General features: G+C 39.0%; 1 protein-coding gene across 2 annotated transcripts in view; it reads right to left on the bottom strand.

Moving 5' to 3' along the window:
- LOC126473360 (breast carcinoma-amplified sequence 3 homolog) overlaps positions 1-17,999 on the bottom strand; it is a 116,687-nt gene that overhangs the window by 2,293 nt on the left and 96,395 nt on the right. For both annotated transcript variants that reach the window (XM_050100368.1, XM_050100367.1), the window contains exons 10-11: positions 2,510-2,658; positions 83-232 (exon numbers count right to left, since the gene is read on the bottom strand). In XM_050100368.1, coding sequence (XP_049956325.1) covers positions 83-232; positions 2,510-2,658 — 299 coding nt within the window. The remainder of the gene's footprint in view (positions 1-82; positions 233-2,509; positions 2,659-17,999) is intronic.

Here is a 17,999-nt window from a genome sequence, read left to right as displayed (position 1 = left end):
GAACAGCAACAGGTGCTACAGAACTAGCCTACACCAGTCTATTTACTTAAGATACATTATATTAAATTAAGTTGAAAATTACCTGTGTCTCGAATAGCTACTCCAGGGCTTTCCATCATGGCATCTGCTAGATCTTCTCTTAATTGTATTTCACCAGGACCTGCAGAACCATCTGAATCCACACCATCTCCACCATACACTTCCATTAATCTTGGTGACTGCTCATAACTACCTGCAATACAGTGACTGAGTTAAAATTTCAAGTTAATTATATCAGTAGTAACAACTTCAGGTAAGAAAACTTATTTCACAACATTATAGAATACTTCAAGATGTTGCAGTTATAACTCACAACTTTCCACCATATAAGAACAGTAGTATGAAATGATAGAATAAATTGTCACACACACGCACTGAAAGACTTCTTCCACATTTTGGTAAACAGCAATAATACAGAAAATTAAAGGTATATCTAAAGATGCTCTACCAACTTTTTATCTTTGTACCATCAATGAATGAAATGGAAAAATACTGGTGAGGATGGATGTGGGAGGGGTGGAAGCATTAATGCTGACACTATATATGATAGCTTGTTGAGTGGAGTATAAATGTAACAGGTACAGATGTTTTACTTGAATTTTAAATAATTTATAGACTGTACATTAATATATATTTATGTATATATTTTTTAAGTTTTTGTCTGGCTGAATACATAAGCCTATGCAACTTTTCAGAAATCCATAAATAGATATGAAATTATAGTATATTTTTTATTTTCTGTTACATCTAAAATGTTTTGTAAATTATATGTTATACACATAAGAAAACGGGAACTCGAATCAAACATCGTACAAAAATAAATTTACTGGAAGCATCAACCTTTGTTTGTCCAAGAAAAGAATAAAACAACTGAACAAACTATGATGAAGAGAAACAAGCAATAATTCAGCAAAATTTCATAGTCTCCTAGTAACTCATTCTTTCATTTATAACCAGTTTATTAAAAAAAGGTCAGGCTGCACTTTACTAAGTATTACACTAAACTACAGAGGAGCTTTATCACACTGGAATTGCAGAAAAAATTAAAAAGTTGAACAAAAATCCACATATTTCAATAGATTCCATCATGAAGGTGAATTCTGAAAAACGTGAGTGAGTACACTGACAAGACAAGTAGATGTCAGGAACTAATTCAGTACACAATATTAACAATTAATTATCATTAAATTATTATATTATATTTGTGCTTAAACACATAATAAATGGAAATAAATTAGCAGGAAACCCATCTATTTGCTAACTTGATTCTGTATTATTTTTGTGATTTGCTTTGCTTTTCCAGGCCCCCCTCCTCTCGTTTGCTTTTGTCTCACATCTATGCAGGTCGGCATGGTTACACCAGAATTTGCAAGGTTAACTGAAGGGTTGGCCAGGAACACTTCATGTCACCAGCCCATTACTGCCCTTGGGGGAACATATGCACACCAGCTGTTTGTGTGTAGTGTTACCCATATGGAAATGTGTGGACAATTTCTAAATGCTTGAGAATTGTGTAACTGAGGTGGGTCTTGGATACTAGCCCAGTATTCACCTTGTCAGATGTGACAAACCACATACAGTCTGCCGGGAACACTAGCCTTCAATGTTAAACTGCCGGGAGGATTCAGTCAGGGAGCAGTAAACCTGCAGGAATCCCTGAAACACCATGCTAACATATGCAGCTAATTGGGCAGGTATCTTCGTGATTGGCCTATAAGGTAAGTTTAACTTTCTTTTGAATTTACACTAGTTCCTTATTCCTTGCTGCAGAAAACTTGTTCACGACCTTAAGAACAGTATATAGAATTTCCTGTGAATATTGTGTTTGTAAACATTATGTATCATTCTTATTGCTCACTAACGTGGAAAAAAATAGATGATTTACTTTATTTGTATTACCCAAAAATCAAAGTCTTTATAGAAGTTAAAGTACGCACAATGAGCCAGTATCATCATCCTCACATTAACACTATAAGATACACAAAACATAAGAAAAAACTGTAAGCAATAGTCTCATGTGTGACATTCAGCTTATTTTAATTTAAAACTGTAAGATGGCAAAGTAAATTTTATCCCTGCCTAGAGGAACAAAAAAAAAAAGTAGCTCATGTCTTTTATATTTTCAAAAAACGTACAATTCCGAGAACAGAATATCAGTTATGTCTCAAGTTATTTCAAGCGATCCATAAAAACCAAATGAAAAGTTTCATTCCAAGGACATTATTATGTTTATTCTTTATTGCACAGTGATGGCAGTTAAATACCATAGTCTAGTCACTGATTATAGTAAAATAGAAAAACCAACACTTTTCATTTCATTTATTATATTATTTTTATTATTATTATTTTCTTTCTGACAAGTGTCAGTGTCAGGCAGAGTGATGTAATATAGTACATGTTACACAACATGTCTAAAGGAATAATAGCTACTTTACAAAGTTAGATAAAAAATTAGGAATAATAAACATACTACTTGATCCTGATTCAATTAACACTGGTACTATAGGTCGAGTTCCTCCAGTTGAAATGGGCATGTTCATTGGATTGGATCGTGCTGGTCGTGATCCAGTTCCATTGCCTATATCCACAGCTTCTGCCTCCAGTAAAGAGAGGGGAGTGCTAAAGCAAAAAAAGGGAAACTTAGGTTTGTGATTTTATCTGCTAACCTACCTATTTACTTTACATATTACACTACATGGATAATGCACGTGATTCATACTTGATCTCTTGCAAATAAAATAAAATTTTTAAAAAAGTAAAAATTTTATTTGTCTACAAATAATAACCCAAAGACTTTGCTCCTTTGAAGATAATTCTATATTATACACATAGTGGCATCTTAGTAATTACAGTTCAAACTGAAGAAATACACAGAGCAATAATGAGCATGTCTTGGAAGATGGAATAAGTAGTGATTCTACACTTTCTTTACATCACTCCTCTATCAAAAGATAGCCCCAATGTGGTTTATAAACTGCACGAGGGATGACTACACTTCCAGGAGCAATTTTCCCTCTGCAGTGGAGTGTGTGCTGATTTGAAGCTTCCTGTCAGCTTAAAACTGTGAGGAGATCGTGACTCAAACCTGTGACCATTACTTTTCATTAGAAAGTGCTCTATCAACTGAGCTATCGAAGCACAACTTACAACCCGACCTCACAACTTTACTTTGACCAGTATCTTTTCTCCTACCTACAAAACCACTCAGAAGTTGTTCTGCATAATTTTGAGGACTGGCACTCCTGGAAGAAAGGATATTGTGGGGAATTTGGTGGGTCATGATTTTGGCTTTGATAACACAGACAGTATAGCCCACAAAACATATAGATCCCAGGTTTAAGTCCCAGCCCAGTTCACGGTTTTAATTTCTCAGGAACTTTCATATGATTACAGTACTCATCCACTAAAACACCAAGCACTGAACAGAGCCATAACAGACTCAGGGACTTATTTTCCTAAGTATGATTCAAAACAACAAAACAAAGAAACTATTAATAAATTTTTCTTTTTAAAATTCAGTCTTGATCACACCACGTATGCTACAAGAACATAGGTGACCGGTTTCGGTCATTTCACATGACCATAATCAGACCTGTAATTTAATTTAGAAAGTAATAGGAACCTTACTAGACTGACGATAAAAAATGACAAAATGCTTATAAGGATAAAATACAATAAGACCTGTTATACCCATGGATTCCTTCGAAGATGGTATGTGGAGCACTCTTCTCAGCTGCTGTGATGTCAACTGGTGCCAGCAAGTGACGGGCATACTCTTAAATACGAAGAAGCTCCACCTACCTCTTCTCCCTCTACCTCATGTCAACCAATCAGTGTAAAACGGGTTCACATAATCGTCAAAACGTAGAAAAACAAAGTACAATAATAATATTATGAAATATAACTCCATTTTTAATAAATCAGTTTTATGACATTTTAAAAAATGTATGTAATATCATACCACTCTGCAGCTGATCATTCCATTATTACATATATCTCCAGTGCCAAATAAAGTTAATATAAGACAGACAGACTGACTCTAGCATAGGTGTATACTTGCAGTCGAGTCACAACTCACATATCGATATGATGCCGCAATGCCAAAGACCTTCACAACATCGCTGACTTTGAAACCATTGTGGTAGTACAGCCTTAGCCCATAGAGGGCACACTGAGTATACATAATCTGTACAGTTATTTTAAGCTTTTAATTGACATTTTATACAATATTTAAGTAGTTCCATGGTTGTAAAGAGATATTTTATACATAACTATTTGCATGTTATTATTGTACTTTGCTTTTCTACATTTTGACGATTATGTGAACCCGTTTTACACTGACTGGTTGACGTGAGGTAGAGGGAGAAGAGGTAGGTGGAGCATCTTCATATTTAAGCGCATGCCCATCTCTTGCTGGCACCAGTTGACACCACAGCAGTTCAGAAGAGTGCTCCACCTATCATCTGCGAAGGATGCCATGGGTATAACAAGTCTTATTGTATTTTATCCTTATCAACATTTTGTCATATCTTATTGTCAATCAAGTAAGGTTTCTATTACTTTCTAAGTTTAATTACAGGTCTAATGACGGTCAGGTAATATGACCGCAACCGGTCACCTATGTTCTTGTAGCATACAAGGTGTGATCAAGACTGAATTATAAAAAGAAAAGTTTTTTAAAAATTTTTAATCATTGTTCCAAAAATGTTGATTAAAATTGTTCAAAGAAACTATTACTCTTTTCTTGACATGATGGTCGAAGTAGAGAGGATATAAAATGTAGACTGGCAATGGCAAGAAAAGCATTTTTGAAGAAGAGAAATTTGTTAACATCGAGTATAGATTTAAGTGTCAGGAAGTCGTTTCTGAAAGTATTTGTATGGAGTGTAGCCATGTAAGAAAGTGAAACCGGGAGTAAATAGTTTAGACAAGAAGAGAATAGAAGCTTTTGAAATGTGGTGCTACAGAAGAATGTTGAAGATTAAATGGGTAGATCACATAACTAATGAGGAGGTATTGAATAGAACTGGGGAGAAGAGGAATTTGTGGCACAACTTGACTACAAGAAGGGATCGCTTGGTAGGACATATTCTGAGGCATCAAGGGATCACCAGTTTTGTATTGGAGGGCAGTGTAGAGGGTAAAAATCGTAGAGGGAGACCAAGAGATGAATACACTAAGCAGATACAGAAGCATGTAGGTTGCAGTAGGTACTGGGAGATGAAGAACGTTGCACAGGATAGAGTAGCATGGAGACTGCATCAAACCGGTCTCTGGACTGAAGACCACAACAACAACAACAACAAGAATCGAATTAAACAGGTTTGATAAAAGTAAGAATTATACAAGTGATGAACAAACTAGTATAATACTTAAGGCTTAATCATAATCAGGGAATGATATCGGTAGGCATAATACAGTAAGTTTAAAATAAGATGCTAATTTATTTAATGTATGTGATATCATGATCAACTTTTGACTGTAAAATCATTTACTTGCGCTAACCAATACTGCAATTTTAGATATGTGGCCTTTATCAAATGGAAAAATTGCAAAATGCAAAAAACAGTACACATGCAACACACTGACAGGTTTCAGATAGGTTATATAATGGTAAGACAGAGATTTAGGAACCAGATTTTAAATTGTAAGACATTTCCAGGAGCAGATGTGGACTCTGACCACAATCTATTGGTTATGAATTGTAGATTAAAACTGAAGAAACTGCAAAAAGGTGGGAATTTAAGGAGATAAACTGAAAGAACCAGAGGTTGTACAGAGTTTCAGGGAGAGCATAAGGGAACAATTGACAAGAATGGGGGAAAGAAATACAGTAGAAGAAGAATGGGTAGCTTTGAGGGATGAAATAGTGAAGGCAGCAGAGGATCAAATAGGAAAAAAGACGAGAGCTAGTAGAAACCCTTGGGTAACAGAAGAAATATTGAATTTAATTGATGAAAGGAGAAAAATATAAAAATGCAATAAATGAAGCAGGCAAAAAGGAATACAAGCATCTCAAAAATGACATCGACAGGAAGTGCAAAACGACTAAGCTGGGATGGCTAGAGAACAAATGTAAAGATGTAGACGCTTATCTCACTACGGATAAGATAGATACTGCCTACAGGAAAATTAAAGAGACTTTTGGAGAAAAGAGAACCACCAAGAGCTGAGATGGAAACCCAGTTCGAAGCAAAGAAGGGAAAGCAGAAAGGTGGAAGAAGTATACAGAGGGTCTATACAAGGGTGATGTACTTGAGGACAATATGAAAATGGAAGAGGATGCAGATGAAGATGAAATGGGAAACATGATACTTCGTGAAGAGTTTGACAGAGCACTGAAAGATCTAAGCCAAAACAAGTCCCCAGGAGTAGACAACATTCCATTAGAACTACTGACGTCCTTGGGAGAGCCAGTCATGACAAAACTGGTGAGCAAGATGTATGAGACAGGCGAAATACCCTCAGACTTCAAGAAGAACATAATAATTCCAATGCCAAAGAAAGCAGGTGTTGACAGATGTGAAAATTACCGAACAATCAGTTTAATATGTCACAGATGCAAAATACTAACGCGAATTCTTTACAGAGAAATAGAAAAACTGGTAGAAGCCGACCTCGGGGAAGATCAGTTTGGATTCTGTAGAAATATTGGAACACGTGAGGCAATACAGACCCTACGACTTATCTTAGAAGCTAGATTAACGAAAGCCAAACCTATGTTTCTAGCATTTGTAGACTTAGAGAAAGCTTTTGACAATGTTGGATGGAATACTCTCTTTCAAATTCTGAAGGTAGAAGGGGTAAAATACAGGGAGTGAAAGGCTATTTACAATTTGTACAGAAACCAGATGGCAGTTATAAGAGTCGAGGGACATGAAAGGGAAGCAGTGGTTGGGAAGGGAGTGAGACAGGGTTGTAGCAATAAAGGAAACAAAAGAAAAATTCGGAGTAGGTATTAAAATAGACGGAGAATAAATAAAGACTTTGAGATTTGCCGATGACACTGTAATTCTGTCAGGGACAGCGAAGGACTTGGAAGAGCAGTTGCATGGAATGGACAGTGTCTTGAAAGGAGAATATAAGATGGACATTAACAAAAGCAAAATGAGGATAATGGAATGTAATCAAATTAAGTCGGGTGATGCTGGGGGAATTAGATTAGGAAATGAGACACTTGAAGTAGTAAAGGAGTTTTGCTATTTAGGGAGCAAAATAACTGATGATGGTCGAAGTAGAGAGGATATAAAATGTAGACTGGCAATGGCAAGGAAAGTGTTTCTGAAGAAGAGAAATTTGTTAACATCGAGTATAGATTTAAGTGCCAGGAAGTTGTTTCTGAAAGTAATTGTATGGAGTGTAGCCGTGTATGGAAGTAAAACATGGGCGATAACTAGTTTGGACAAGAAGAGAATAGAAGCTTTCGAAATGTGGTGCTACAGAAGAATGCTGAAGATTAGATGGGTAGATCATATAACTAATGAGGAGGTATTGAATAGGATTGGGGAGAAGAGAAGTTTGTGGCACAACTTGACTAGAAGAACACTGAGACAAATTTATCTTGTAGGTGTCTTTTCAAAACAAACTTTCACAATATGTAAATTTATAATCAAAAAAAAATTAAAAAATCAACAGAAAAAGTAGTGATGGACACAGTTGTAATTCTAGAGCCACAAATTAATCTAATTACTCTTCAGTGTCTCAGAAGATGTTCAATATGCAGCCAAATTAACCTCTGATCATTTGCCACATATATAATACGTATGACAGATAACAAAGCCAATTTTACTTCTAAGCTGAAATCTTTACCATCAGATCCTCCTGCAGACAATTTTTTAAATTAAAGATTAGTACTATGTATACTATAGAAGACAAAGACATTTACCTTGCCATAAAACTTAAGACATTTCATTAGTAACTTGAATAATATCAAGGATGAATATGTTTCTTTCTGTTATATTTAAGCCACACTACTATTTCGTAATATGTAAATAATTATTATGCATCCAAATACACAAACAAAACATGTACATTCTATTCCATAAACTGACTTCTTCTACATGACTGAAGTGCTAATAATCAAGAGACCAACAGCAACTGCCATTTATGAGTGCATCAGTTACGTACTAACAAGGGAACCTCCCCATCACACCCCCCTCAGATTTAGTTATAAGTTGGTACAGTGGATAGGCCTTCAAAAACTGAACACAGATCAATCGAGAAAAGAGGAAGAAGTTGTGTGGAACTATAAAAAAAATTAGTAAAATATACAAACTGAGTAGTCCACGCGAAGATAGGCAACATCAAGGAGTTTACGAGCTCAGGAGAAAAGATACAGGAATCAACAGGAGCATTTATTGACCAATCAAAAGCATTGGACATGTTGGATCATAAGATTTGCTGTCAAGGTTTGAAAAATACAGTATTCGAAGTCTGTCCAACAACTAGATCAGTTTCTTCCTGCACAATCGTAAGCAAGCAGCACGCATCAAGTGCACAAAGATCAACTTAAAAAACTATCTTTCAACACTTTTCAGACTATAAAGCAATTAAATATGGTGTACCCCAAGAATCAATAATGAAACCCTTTCTTTTACTTCTGAACATAAATGATCTAAACTTAAATGTGAATGCACATAATACTATCATATTTGCAGGTGACACAACAATTCTTCTACAAGGGGAAAGTAAAGAAGAATTACAGCAATCAGTAAACACTGTTGCAAAAGACTTAGCATCTGGGCATAGAACAATCACCTTGTAATAAATAGTAAACAATCTATTGCACTAAAATTCCACAATGCTCCAAACAATGATATTTTATCTTTATCAATGATGAACCAACTGGTAACAGTACGGAAACCAATTTATTAGGAATATGGCCGCAAAGCAATATAAAGTGGAATAAACAAATTGAATACCTTAATGCAAAAATAGAGCAAAACATGCTACCTCCTTTGCTAACCAAACCTGTTGTAGTGAGGAAATAGTAATGAATGCATATCATGCCTTCTTTCATTCTCACCTTAACTATGGGTCAGTTTCTGGGGAAATCTAAATCAGCTATCAGCACTTTCAGACTACAAAACAGGGCTATTAGAATCAGGTTTGGATGCAAACTTCGAGACTCATGTAAACCTCTATTTAAGATCTCTGGTATTCCTCCTTTAACATGTACCTCCATTGAGGAAACTCTTATATTTTATAAAATAAATGTATTGAGTAAGGACTGCAGATTGAAAAGGAAAGGAAAGGAAAGAAAGGAAAAGAAAAGAAAAGAACATGATTACTTTACCATACAAAACAAAAACTTACTTATGACTTAAATCAACAATCCTTGTGCCAAAACTGCACTTTCCACATCGGAGTTAAACTTAATAACAAACTTCCTGATAACATAAAATCAATTACTGAGGTCAAAATCTTTGGGAAACCTTTAAAGTCATATTTACAACATCACTGCTTTCACTCAACTGAAGAATATTTTAATTTATGAAGTGTGCTATGTAAATACTTAACATATTAAGTGTATTATTTTAATTTTAAGTAAGTATGCACAGAAATCACTTTCACCTGTATACTTATAAACTGACTTGTCCAATTTCTTACGCATAAGATGTTTCCACAGACAACAGGACCAATAAAATACAATATACAATGGGTTATGGAATCTATGTAATTAAATGGCTAACCTTAGACACCAGTCACCCAGTGCCAGTTGCAGGTTGCACATCTAACATCTTCCAGAAGCACCAAAACTTTGATTTTCAGTATTACATACAGTTGCTAACCGAATTTAGAAACTTACACTGTTCCCATAATCTGCTCATTAAGAACTGTAATCTTTATTGAGCCAGTATTGGAGAATGAGAGCACCTAGTGACTTCCAACAAACTCTATGAGTAATATCAAACATTTTCAAAACACTCCCCACCAAATGATGAAAGGAAAAAAGTTTATTGTGTACTACATTTTTGCTGTTCAAGCAGAAAAACTGGTGCATCAAGCATAATATTCCACTTTATTACTCCTTTACTACTATCTTTATTTGCAACACATTTTGCAGAGTCCACATATGAGGTCTATTCAAAAAATTCCAAAATATTCGTAATTTCATTCCAATGGTGCGTTGGGGCAAAATGTGGTTGGCATCCTAGTACACCCCTGTGTTTAATGTGTAACTAATGGAAGTTTCACTGTTGTATGTCTGTTAGTTATTGCCCAGTGCTGTATTGAGTAGAACATTGTATCATACAGTTTGCGAATTTCAAGACAGCAGAGTTAGAAAGAGCAACATGTCTGCATAAAATTTTGTTTGACACTCAAGAAAACCTTTACATACACACACCAAATGAAGCAGGAAGCATGGTGATGAATGTTTAAGCCATACTAGGTGCTAGAAATGGTTTACACAATTTAAAAATGGCCGGACAGAAGTTAAAGATGACCCTTGTCCACGATGCTATTCAGTGTCTACCAATGATGCTAAAGTCAGGAACGAAATGAAATTGCATGTGCCAATCAAGAACTGCCTGACTGAGAGATTGCAGAAGAATATAACATTTCAGTTGGATCATGTCATGAAATCCTGACACAGTATCTTGGAATGCATTATGTTGCTGCCAAGTTTGTCCCATGGCTTGCAATTCAAGACCAGAACAATCATTGCCTCGTAATCTGTGAAGAGCTTCTCGATCACACAAATGAGAACGAGGTGTTCCTTAAGAGAATCATAATTGGTGATGAGACGAGGGTCTATGGTTATGATGTTGAGGTATTGAAAGGATAAAGATTTGCGATGATAGACGAGATAGAAGAAAATTCGCAGATGGTGCTGCATGCGATCCAGCAAAAGACATACCAAGACTGCTTCTGGAAGTGGAAACAGTGTTGGGAGCAGTGCATCAATTCTGAAGGAGAGTGATTCAAAGCAGTCCATGCAAAACTAGCTTTTGTTTAATATGGAGCACAAATTACACACTCTGTACTCATCCAGTGTCTGATAATGAGAACACTCAGTGACTTCCATCAAACATTTAAATAGTTTGAAATGTTTTCTAATTTTTTTTCTTGCTTACGAGGTGTTATGACAGCCTAAGAAGGGAACATCCCCAACTTGACCTCATATTTAAAGGAGAACAAAGGACAATTGCAAGACATCACCCCCAGCAATTGATCACATGCAAAAATTTGGCCAAAAGTACGGACAGAACACAGTTATGGCCTTCTGAAAGTGCAACTTTTAAACTTTCACATGCATTGGTTATTTGTCAATTGCTCCACCCCACTGCATTTGCCTAAAGCCTCAGTGAGAAATACTGTACAGCAACATGACAACCAGAGCCCTGTTATTCCAGAATGTTGCAGCCAGGGGAAGAGGAGGGGAAAGGTGAACACATCTACCTAACATGTTTTGAAATCTTGTTTGAGAACACATTCTATGTGAAAAGTACTATGCAATATGACTAGTACATAATATGTCAACCTCACACATGTATATGATCCATTATATTCTAAAAATGTTCATGTATTAATGTTATTCTGCACCTTTATATTTGCCTCAAAATCAAAATGAATAAACCTAAGCAACTGGAGAAGTATTATGGAATGAAACTAATCATCTTTTCTTTACAATTCAGTCATGCCAATCACACTAAAGAACAGAGCACCTCCTGCAAAGGTACTTCCCGGTAACAGTGCTAACTTTAATGACCAAAGAAAATAACGCATAACAGCAATATTAATAATTACTTAATGCTACACAACTTCTTTAATGACACACTCATTCATTTCACCCATTTTCACAGCATTTGTGAACTGCAACATCAAAATGTTCAAAGCAAAACGACCTCTGGCATCAAATACAGGTTAGAAACTGCTCATTTTGACACAACAACAAAAGCATGTTGCCAATGTCAAAATACTATTCCACAAATCTCTTACTCACTCTACTTTATAGTACTTTGTGCTCGGCCATTAAGCTCCTGTATTGGGATGGAGTAAGTGACAACCTGCGCACATGCATGTTTAAAAACTGTCACATGGATGTTTAAAAACTGAATTTTCGGCAGGTCATAACTGCATATTGTCAGAATTATGGCCCAAATTGTTTGGAGGGATCATACGCTGGGGCTGATACCTTTCTAGTGCGTGTTTTTCTCCTAAAATATGAGGTCAAGTCAGTGATGTTTCCTTATAAGACTGAAACCAACCACAAAAAAATATATCATCACACAGCTGTGTGTTATGAATTCTTCCAAGACAGTTGCTTAAGTTACATGTTGCAATCATACCATACTGAAACTGAATCTTTTCAACCATGTTTATCATTCTACATTTGTTCCATCCATGTCAAAAAGACAGATTGTTTCAAATTAAATATTGTTCAAAAGTATAAATAAACTAGGGGAAGAAGAAACTGACTTTCAAAACCAAAAACTCTCTTTAGGAATTAAGAAGGGAAGTCTCCCAAGATTTTGGGTCAGCGAAGACACAGTAGATGAAGATGTTCAAATGTGGAGATTGCTTTCTTATATGTGAAGCAAGCAGAATGTGCCTGCTCTTCATTTGCTCCCTCAACCTTATAAATATGTACTGTTTTAGTAACGTTCTAGAGTCAGGAATTCAGTATGCATATAACATTTCTTTTCTACACCTACATTTACACTCTGCAAGCCACCCAATGGTGTGTGGCGGAGGGCACTTTACGTGCCACTGTCATTACCTCCCATTCCTGTTCCAGTCGCGTATGGTTTGCGGGAAGAACGACTGCTGGAAAGCCTCTGTGCACGCTCGAATCTCTCAAATTTTACATTCATGATCTCCTTGGGAGGTATAAGTAGGAGGAAGCAATATATTCGATACCTCATCCAGGAACGCACCCTCTCGAAACCTGGACAGCAAGCTACACCGTGATGAAGAGCGCCTCTCTTGCAGAATCTGCCACTTGAGTTTGCTGAACATCTCTGTAACGCTATCATGCTTACTAAATAACCCTGTGACGAAACGTGCCGCACTTCTTTGGATCTTCTCTATCTCCTCCATCAACCCGACCTGGTACGGATCCCACACTGATGAGCAATACTCAAGTATTGTAAGCCACCTCCTTTGTTGATGGACTACATTTTCTAAGGACTCTCCCAATGAATCTCAACCTGGCACCCGCCTTACCAACAATTAATTTTATATGATCATTCCACTTCAAATCGTTCCGTATGCATACTCCGAGATATTTTACAGAAGTAACTGCTACCAGTGTTTGTTCCGCTATCATATAATCATACAATAAAGGATCCTTCTTTCTATGTATTCACAATACATTACATTTATCTATGTTAAGGGTCAGTTGCCACTCCCTGCACCAAGTACCTATCCGCTGCAGATCTTCCTGCATTTTGCTGCAATTTTCTAATGCTGCAACTTTTCTGTATACTACAGCTTCATCCACGAAAAGCCGCATGGAACTTCCGACACTATCTACTAGGTCATTTATATATATTGTGAAAAGCAATGGTCCCATAACACTCCCCTGTGGCACGCCAGAGGTTACTTTAACATACGTAGATGTCTCTCCATTGAGAACAACATGCCGTGTTCTGTTTGCTAAAAATTCTTCAATTCAGCCACACAGCTGGTCTGATATTCCGTAGGCTCTTACTTTGTTTATCAGGTGACAGTGCGGAACTGTATCTAACGACTTCCGAAAGTCAAGGAAAATGGCATCTACCTGAGAGCCTGTATCTAATATTTTCTGGGCCTCATGAACAAATAAAGCAAGTTCGGTCTCACACGATCGCTGTTTCCAGAATCCATGTTGATTCCTACAGAGTAGATTCTGGGTTTCCAGAAATGACATGATACGCGAGCAAAAAACATGTTCTAAAATTCTACAACAGATGGATGTCAGAGATATAGGCCTATAGTTTTGCGCACCTACTCGACGACCCTTCTTGAAAATTGGAACTACCTGTGCTCTTTTCCAATCATTTGGAACCTTCCATTCCTCTAGAGACTTCCGGTACATGGCTGTTAAAACGGGGGGCAAGTTCTTTCGCGTACCCTGTGTAGAATCGAATTGGTATCCCGTCAGGTCCGGTGGACTTTCCTCTGTTGAGTGATTTCAGTTGCTTTTCTATTCCTTGGACACTTATTTCGATGTCAGCCATGTTTTCATTCGTGCAAGAATTTAGAGAAGGAACTGCAGTGTGGTCTTCCTCTGTGAAACAGCTTTGGAAAAAGGTGTTTAGTACTTCAGCTTTACGCATGTCATCCTCTGTTTCACTATCATTATCATCCCAGAGTGTCTGGATATGCTGTTTCAATCCACTTACTGATTTAATGTAAGACCAGAACTTCCTAGGATTTTCTGTCAAGTTGGTACATAGAATTTTACTTTCAAATTCACTGAACGCTTCATGCATAGCCCTCCTTGCGCTAACTTTGACATCGTTTAGCTTCTGTTTGTCTGAGAGGTTTTGGCTGCGTTTAAATTTGCAGTGCAGCTCTCTTTGCTTTCGTAGTAGTTTCCTAACTTTGTCATTGAACCACGGTGGGTTTTTCCTGTCCCTCACAGTTTTACTCAGCACGTACCTGTCTAAAACGCATTTTATGATTGCCTTGAACTTTTTCCATAAACACTCAACATTGCCAGTGTCGGAACAGAAATTTTCATTTTGATCTGTAAGGTAGTCTGAAATCTGCCTCTTATTACTCTTGCTAAACAGATAAACCTTCACCCATTTTTTTATATTCCTATTTACTTCCATATTCAGGGATGCTGCAACAGCCTTATGATCACTGATTCCCTGTTCTGCACTTAGAGAGTCGAAAAGTTTGGGTCTGTTTTTTTTATCAGTAGGTCCAAGATGTTATCTCCACGAGTTGGTTCTCTGTTTAATTGCTCGAGGTAATTTTCGGATAGTGCACTCAGTATAATGTCACTCGATGCTCCGTCCCTACCACCCACCCTAAACATCTGAGTGTCCCAGTCTATATCTGGTAAATTGAAATCTCCAGCTAAGAGTATAACATGCTGAGGAAATTTATGTGAAATGTATTCCAGATTTTCTCTCAGTTGTTCTGCCACTAATGCTATTGAGTCGGGAGGTCAGTAAAAGGAGCCAATTATTAACCTAGCTTGGATGTTGGGTGTAGTGTTGGCTCAAGAGCCAACACCGTGTCGCTACAGGAGGCCGAAATGCACGCGTCTAAATACACGCAGACCGGCGTGAGGTCTGGAACAGGACAATGTGTTGAGAATTGCAATAAACTACGAAATTCTTGTAATACTTAACTTTAATCCATAATTGTAGAACATCTCTCTTGATGATACATGCTTCACATAATAAATATCAATTGAATACGGCACCTTGCTAGGTCGTAGCAAATGTAGCTGAAGGCTATGCTAACTAGCGTCTCGGCAAATGAGAGCGTATTTGTCAGTGAACCATTGCTATGAACGTCGGCTGTACAACTGGTGCGAGTGCCAGTACGTCTCTCTAGACCTGCCGTGTGGGGGCGCTCGGTCTGCTATCACTGACAGTGGCGACACGCGGGTCCGACGTATACTAATGGACCGCGGCCGATTTAAAGGCTACCACCCAGCAAATGTGGTGTCTGGCGGTGACACCACATTCCTCCCCCGCAAATCGGCGTACGGTTGTGTTATAAGGCTTCCGCCCGCCTGGAGAGGACCCCATGTTGACGTATGCGACGAGGTGGGGAGCCTAACAACAGGCGAGGCTGTGCCACCCGCACCCGGCCATTTGGTCCGAGGGGAGCTAGGAAACGCCTGAAAACCTAGTCCAGGGTGCACATCAACATGCAGTGTATGCGCCCGTAAAGAGACAGGAGGGGCCGAAGGGTCGACCTCCATTGCGTCGGGGCACCCGACGGGCGAAGACAACATCTGGTCCGGAGCGGGCAAGAGTTCCATGTCGGAGGACAGCTGGTCACGGGAAGCGATCGGCGGCGCGTGACCCAGGGAGGTGCCCGGCGGTTGCAGCGCTCTTGAGCCAACACTACATTGGGTATAACATCCACCCATAATAATTCACAGGAACTATCCACTTCTATTTTAGTACAGGATGAACTACTACTAACAGCAACAAACATGCCACCACCAGTTGCATGCAATCTATCCTTTCTAAACACCGTCTGCGCCTTAGTAAAAATTTTGGCAGAATTTATCTCTGGCTTAAGCCAGCTTTCCGTACCTATAACGATTTCAACTTTGGTGCTTTCTATCAGCATTTGAAGTTCCGGTACTTTACCAACACAGCTTCGACAGTTTACAATTACAATACCGATTCCTGCTTGGTCCCCACATGTCCTGACTTTGCCCCACACACTCTGAGGCTGTTGCCCTTTCTGTACTTGCCCGAGGCCATCTAACCTAAAAAACTGCCCAGTCCATGCCAAACAACCCCTGCTACCCATGTAGCCGCCTGCTGTGTGTAGTGGACTCCTGACCTATCCAGCGGAACCTGAAACCCCACCAACCTATGGCGCAAGCCAAGGAATCTGCAGCCCACACGGTCGCAGAACCGTCTCAGCCTCTGATTCAGACCCTCCACTCGGATCGGTACGAAAGGTCTGCAGTCAGTCCTGTAGTCAAGGCTGCAGATGGTGAGCTCTGCTTTCACCCCGCTAGTGAGACTGGCAGTCTTCACCAAATAAGATAGCCGCCGGAAGCCAGAGAGGATTTCCTTAGATCCATAGCGACACACATAATTGGTGCCGACATGAGCGACCACCTGCAGATGGGTGCAGTCTGTACTCTTCATGGCATCCGGAAGTACCCTTTCCACATCTGGAATGACTCCCCCCGGTATGCATACAGAGTGCACATCGGTTTTCTTCCCCTCCATTGCTGCCATATCTCTAAGGGGCCCCATTACGCACCTGACGTTGGAGCTCCCAACTACCAGTAAGCCCACTCTCTGCGACCGCCCGGATCTTGCAGACTGAGAGGCAACCTTTGGAACAGGACAAGCAGCCATGTCTGGCCGAAGATCAGTATCAGCCGGAGACAGAGCCTGAAACCGGTTTGTCAGACAAACTGGAGAGGCCTTCCGTTCAGCACTCCGGAATGTCTTTCGCCCCTTGCCACACCTCGGGACGGCCTCCCACTCTACCAGGGGTGAGGGGTCAGCCTCAATGTGGGCAGTATCCCGGGCAGCCACAGACGTAGTCCGATCAGGGGATGCATGGGGCAAGCTGGCCGTCCCCGACAAACCCCCGTCCGGACTCCCGCAGTGATGTTCATTGCCAACAGCCTCAAGCTGTGTGACTGAAGCCAACACTGCCTGAAGCTGGGAGCAAAGGGATACCAACTCAGCCCGCATCAGAACACAGCAGTCGCTTTTATGTCCTTGTCAAGCAGTAAATATCAGTATGGAGTCCACGGATAATATTAGCATTTCAGTGCATTAAGCACATACACTTCTCACTAGCAAAGGCTACCAGAAGCCTCTGCTCCACTAGATCCTATAAAGATTGTGCCACAGCAAGATGTAGCCACTTTGTCTGCCTGAAGCCTCTAGTTTTTCATCAATAGTCAAATGGTAATGACCCTCCTATTGTACCTGGTCTTGCTTTGGTTACTATTTGACTTTTACTCACTGGCTTACACTGACTTTGGCTTGGTATTTGTTATAGACTCAGTGTTGCTGAGTACTGTCTCATTGTCGCTGACAACCTTATACATAATACATATGTTACAAGGTCAGTGACGTGATATGGATAATGAGGATTGTGCTCCATATGTATTATGCGCCAGAACATAGATTAGAGTTGCTGGAAATGTAATGGCAGCAGCAGCTAGATCAGCTGCAAAAGCAGTTTGACAAACAACAGGACAGCTGGAATACCTAACATTGCAAGGAGTATCAATCTGACCTACCTCACCTGCAGCGTTCACTTGGTTTAACATATTTTCCATCGTTTCCTGCTGTATTGTG

The sequence above is a fragment of the Schistocerca serialis genome, chromosome 4 (assembly GCF_023864345.2).
Source record: "Schistocerca serialis cubense isolate TAMUIC-IGC-003099 chromosome 4, iqSchSeri2.2, whole genome shotgun sequence".
In the NCBI taxonomy this organism is placed as follows: domain Eukaryota; kingdom Metazoa; phylum Arthropoda; class Insecta; order Orthoptera; family Acrididae; genus Schistocerca; species Schistocerca serialis.
The sequence above is the reverse complement of the archived record's forward strand: the minus strand, read 5'-3'. Positions and strand labels throughout refer to the sequence as shown.